The sequence below is a fragment of the Mirounga leonina genome, unplaced genomic scaffold (assembly GCF_011800145.1).
Source record: "Mirounga leonina isolate KUSES-001 unplaced genomic scaffold, KU_Mleo_1.0 Mir_82, whole genome shotgun sequence".
NCBI classification, from domain to species: domain Eukaryota; kingdom Metazoa; phylum Chordata; class Mammalia; order Carnivora; family Phocidae; genus Mirounga; species Mirounga leonina.
The window spans coordinates 50,574,305-50,580,304 of NW_023270825.1; the positions used below are offsets into that span (position 1 = coordinate 50,574,305).

Genomic DNA, 6,000 nt, shown 5'->3' on the forward strand with positions numbered 1-6,000 from the left:
ACTTCAATAAACATAATGTAGTTATAAAGAACACAGAACTGATTCATTCCAGAAAATATTTCTAGAAAACCAGTGTTACATATTTGGATAAAATTGGAGGGCATCTATTTAAGAGAAGTACTGTTTAAATAAAAATTTTTCCTTACCCCTGAAAATAGAAAGTGCAAGGGTTTGTAGTAGTAGTAGTTTTTATTGTATTAATCAGTTAAGTTTAGTTTTATATTAAAATCAACACAGAGCTTTTGATGTGAAAAACTAATAGTAAGCAAGGAAGATTCTGTTACTGGTTTTAAGAACATTTATGTTTTTTTGTAAGTAACAATTTTGAAGACTGTTGATAATAGATGTCAGAACTGCTGTCAATTTTGGGTTTGGCGTCTCAATTTCTCAATAAGAATCCATCTACAGGGGCGCCTGGGTGGCTCAGTCGTTAAGCATCTGCCTTCGGCTCAAGTCATGATCCCAGGGTCCTGGGATTGAGCCCCGCATCGGGCTCCCTGCTCCACGGGAAGCCTGTTCTCCCTCTCCCTCTGCCCCTGCTTGTGTTCCCTCTCTCACTGTGTCTCTCTCTGTCAAATAAATAAAATCTTTAAAAAAAGAATCCATCTACAAATCAAAGGTCTACATTTAGGTTTGTTTCATTCATATTTGTAGCTCATTTTTGAAGGTATTCGAGGTCCTGGCATAGAAGGTGACATTGCCATTGATGATGTATCAATTGCAGAAGGAGAATGTGCAAAACAAGACCTAACAACTAAGAGTAAGTGTCTATTCTTGGATTGATTTGATGTGATGTTAAAGTAACATAATAACTATTAAACCAAAATGGTCTAATTTTTTAAACTCAGTTATTTTTAGTTTGTAAATTTAGAAATTCCTTATATGTGAGACCCTAAAATTTTGAAGATATTTTTAAAACAAAGTATTAAATTTGATGGTACGCATATTTGACCTAAGATAAGACAAAAGTAATTTTGGTTTAGTTCTATGTAAGGCAAGCCCACTTTGATTTTTAATTAAGATTTTAAAAAGTATTTAACTTATATTATTAATTTCAGGGGAATTTTTTTTTACTTTTATTAAAATATTTGGCTGACTTATATACTCAGCACATCTTTAGATAACCATAGCTGTTTTTATCCCCTTCTCCCCCATTTATGAATATATTTTCTAGGTCTAACTTTTGCAAGCCATTTTAATAGATTCACTATTGTGAGGAGCCTAACTATGTTCAATAAGTAATAAATCAGCCCATTTGTATTCTAGTATAATTCATCTATGTGCATCACAATCTTGTTTAGTAATTTGGTTTCATTTTTTACTCTGGTTTGAATATTATAGTTTAATGATATCTTCAAATTTTATTTTGTCACCACAAAAATGTTTTGAATAAGAGATATAAATTAAAAATTATAAATAATGCAAAAAACATCAGAATTATGTGTTGAGCTGCTTCTTAAAATCTTCATCTCCATATTATCTATGTGAAGTTGAGAAAACTAAAATCACGTCTTTTAAAAATTCCTCCACTTCAGGTATTTTCATGGGCCCTCTGGAGTCTTTAATTTTGTGGTTATATAAAGGGGTATCAATCAAGCTAAATTTACACAAAAAACTCATCAATTATTTAGTACATATAAAAGGAACATGAAAATCCATTTTGTTAAGTCTAGAGCAAATGAGAGTCTTTGTTGACTGAGTATATTTAGTGAGAAATTATATTAGTCTAGATGTTGAAAGTTAAATTTCTGCAACTACCTAGTGATTGCTCATAGGAACTGAGCTGACTCCATTTTTAAGCATTGTAAAAAGACAAAAACTAAGATTGTGTATAACAATGAGCCACTTTGCTCATAGTTTTCACCTTCTTGTCATTATACTTAGCATTTCAAGTAACAAATTTAGTAAAAATTTCTCCCTGTGTCTGGCTAATTTTGCTTTAAAAAAACCAGTAGCAGTATCGAAATGAAGTAGATTTGTCAAATGCACAGAAAAGCATGCATTCTCCTTAGAGGAGGAGAATGGGATTTCTTTCGAATTTCCTAACATGAATCAGTCACAGTAACATTCTAGTAACTGAAGGTAGTTACCATCTTACATAGAAATCTTACATTTAGATAATTTGATCACTGAAAACTATTACAAATTAAATTCAAAAAATTGAATTAAACTTTCCAAATGAGGAAAGCAAGAGAGAACATTCTCCCTCATGGAGAAAACAGAAGTGGTGAAAGAGTAGCAACAGGGAAATGATGATGAAAACCCCAAAGGACTTTATTGTTACATAATAGAACACTTTCAAAATCGGGTTTCTTCTCTTCTAAAGTCAGAGAAATGGGTGGCTGTTTTAAATAAGATACATCTGTACATATTGGAGGTATTTTTATTCAGCCTCTGCAAATCAGAGGAAACAGCCCTATTGAACAAAAACATTTTCTTTGGTATGAGAAAGTATTCTGTTACATCTGTATCTATTTAACTAGCATTTACTAAGCTCATTTTGACCGTGTTTGGTGAATATTAAATTAATGTTAATTTCTAAGTACAAACTAGCTTGGCAGCCAAAAGCTTCCTCCTAACTGCTCAGGTTCCCAACCCTTCTCAGGCAGTAAATGGTACTATGGCCCATACTATCAAAAGCTGAGGTTGTCTGTTTTCTCCAAAACCCAGCTCTCTCCTAGGTGAGAGCCATTTTGTAACTTACGCCAGGTGAATGAATTACCCAGCTTGCCCATGTTAGCCCTTCTGGACAAGGCATACATTCTAGGTATCACTTGGACATGAAGCTCTACTTGAAACACCAATTATGGTAGGAATCTTAAGGCAGAATAGTGGGACAGATTTTTTAGTTAAAATGGACTTCATAATGCTTCTAAAACTCACACTGAATAGATAATTATTTATTCAGTGTATAGATACTGGACTGATCTAAGCACTGTTTGCGGTAGCTGATTTTCTACCCATTACAATCCCTTCTTAGTTTTCATAAAAAGTAGTTTTTCTCTCACCCTTTAATCTTAATCATTTCTGGAAGCTTTGGGAAAAAACTGACCTCTTAGGATTAACAAGAATTTTCTGTGGGTACATACTTCCATGTGGCTAGTAGAACTCTGAGGTTGAACTCAGCCACAAACTCACACAAATACCTTCCAGACAAGTTCTCATAGCATATCATACCAACTTAAAATATTTCTATTTTTCTAACCACACATTTAAGTTATTTTCCTTTTCACATGTCTTGGAAATAGACTGATAATTAAAACAAACCAAAAAAAAAAAGTATTTTCCAAAAATGTTTTCCATATACTCTATTGTTTTATTAGTTCACCAAAGTTGTATTGGTAGCTACACAGAATATTTATTCTCTTTTTTTGTTTGTTTCTTGGCATTTATTTTCCTCGTCTTTAGATTCTGTTGATGGTGCTGTTGGAATTTTAGTACATCTATGGCTTTTTCCGGTCATCGTACTCATCTCTATCTTAAGTCCTCGAAGGTGACCTTATCCTGGCAGAGGCTATAAAAGATTCACCAGGCATCGGCATGAAGAAAGAGTCTTTGTAAATGGACATTGAAAAACAAACTACCAAAGATTCCTCCACTGACTACTGACTCAAAAATAAAATAATAAAAACGAATTTTTTAAAGCACTGGGGATAAAAAGACATCATGGAAGTATAACTTATTCCAAACTACATGTAAAAGATAATCTTGACCTGAGTAGAGAAGAGACCTTCAGGTGCTTTTGTGGCTAAAAAGATTTCAGCGTCATCTGGTCATCTGGTTGAACTCTGGAAAAAAAAAAAAAAAAAAGCTATAGAAATCCTTGTCAAAGCACAAAGTCATGGCTGGTTTTGTTTCAAATGAATAGTTTGCTTGTTACCATGGAAACCTAATGGCCTGCCAACAAAAACCTCACTGTAAACAGGGTACGTGAAGAGCTGGCATTTATTTTCCTTTCAAGAAGGTTTTACGTAGAGAATTAAATAAATGTAGGCCCATTTACCTTTGGTTGTTACCCTTCCTTGAAAATAACCCGAACTCAGAATTATTTAAAGCATTCATGCTCCTCCCCACCTGTCCCCATCCCACCTTTATTGTTATTATTTTTTTTCCTCCCATGGCTAAACTAGATAACTGTATGCTGTCTCTTTTTGCATGCATTACTATCCAGGATGGTAAACCTGGGCTTACATATTACACAGGCTTATCGGAGTTTGCTTGCGGCCACTTGAACACCCAAACTAAGTCATCTGTTCCAATGAAGAAACCAAACCACCATCTTTTATAAATTGCCATGGAAACCAAGTGCCTTCAATGAAACAAGCCTGAATAATTTTCAACTCAGAAGCTTGCACTGCTAAGAGTGGTTTGTGTAAAACTATTTTATAAACAAACTACAGAGCCTAAGTGTGCAAATTACAGGCAAGACAACAAAAGCCGCTTCTGAAGAAGAAAGGACTGGAGCTGCTGAGTAAGCCCATGCAGACGAGCTATTTGTTGTTTGACCTCCTAGACAGCCATGGCCTTTCGGCTTATTGTCCATTAGAAAATAACTTCCATTGAGACCAGATATGGGAGCAACACTTTTTTCTTCCAGGTTATTAAATGGGTCAACCAGAGCAAAAGGTTGTTAAGATAATACTTAGCACAGAAGGTGGTAAAACACAAGAGTGATTTTTTTTACTCTAACCTCCATTTGAAATGAAATTGGCCCTAGCTTTAGAGGGAGCAAGAAAATGTTTGTGATTGCAGTGCATACAAACTCTACAGCGGAACTGGGCCTGAAAAATCTGGCTTTATTCTAAACACTGAGGGTAATATGCCTCTGCCCTTTAGTCAGACTCTGTGCAAATTGTGAAATATTATTTTATTATTTTACCAAGATTAAAAACACTTTTACAAAAAAACAAAAACCTGTAAAAATGATTTTGAGCTACCTGAGGACAAATCATACCTTTAACCAGCCAGTTTTCCAATGCATTGTAAATTTCACTTAAACCTGTTGGTTATGAAAATTTGAAGATCTTTTTCCTTAAATTATCTCAGCTTTTAACTTCATTTAAAAAGACTTTTGTCTAAAGAAGAATATTATTATTATTATATGTTCTTTCAATACCCCGGGATTAAAAAAAAACTGATTATGCAAGTAATTGGGATATAAGTATTAAATTATAACATTTGCAAATATTAATATAAAAAGCACAACAAAATGTAGTGGAAAATGACAAAGCTTGATTTTTAAAAGAAAAAAATTCTGTAGAAATGTTTGTGCAAATTCAGTAATTCAACTTAAAAGATAATTTTACAGCTATGTTCAATAAAGCCTCTTTCCAGGTAAGGTACGCAAAGCGGTATGTGTGTTTGTTGAGCAATGTTTACTTGTCACCAAAATGAGACTAGTTATACAATTTATCGGTTATGTTACCATGGGATAAATCTTCAGGGCTTCATACACCTTAATGTCTGCAGGAAAGAATTTAATAGGAACTCCTGAAGCACTCTTCCATATTTTTCATACATGTAAAAAAAAAAAAAGTCAAACCTGTGCAAGTAAAATATGAAACAAATGTGAATTTGGAATTTAATGCATATTTTCATAGTTAAAGAGGGGACCAGCTGGAATATCTAGGTAGTGATAAAATCGAGCTAAACCGATTTCTTCAAATTAAACAGAATTAACTAAATAAGTTTTATAACTTATTTGAACACATTAGGCATATTGAAAATTTTCAGAATTACAGTCAACCATCTGTTTTATCAAACCAAAGAGACTAAACAATACTTGGGGGCACTTAGCTTAGTATTTACTAACTCTCCTTCACCTTGACTTCCATTTTATGTGGCAACTAACCACTTCCCTCCACTATCCCATATCAGTGGATCATCCTTCCTAATTGATTTTCTGCACACTCACTGCTGATAATATTAATAAAATTGTTTTCATCTAAAGAGAGGCTTAGCTCATTGCCACCTTCTTCCCTTATCTTGAATTTGAGTGAG

The 6,000-nt window shown here is 33.7% G+C and overlaps 1 protein-coding gene across 1 annotated transcript in view; it reads left to right on the top strand.

Moving 5' to 3' along the window:
- The window catches only part of MDGA2 (MAM domain containing glycosylphosphatidylinositol anchor 2), a 797,493-nt gene extending 791,958 nt beyond the window's left edge, over positions 1 to 5,535 (top strand). The window contains exons 16-17 of the mRNA XM_034992713.1: positions 655 to 760; positions 3,409 to 5,535. Coding sequence (XP_034848604.1) covers positions 655 to 760; positions 3,409 to 3,497 — 195 coding nt within the window. The 3' untranslated portion in view covers positions 3,498 to 5,535. The remainder of the gene's footprint in view (positions 1 to 654; positions 761 to 3,408) is intronic.
- The last annotated feature ends 465 nt before the right edge of the window (positions 5,536 to 6,000 follow it).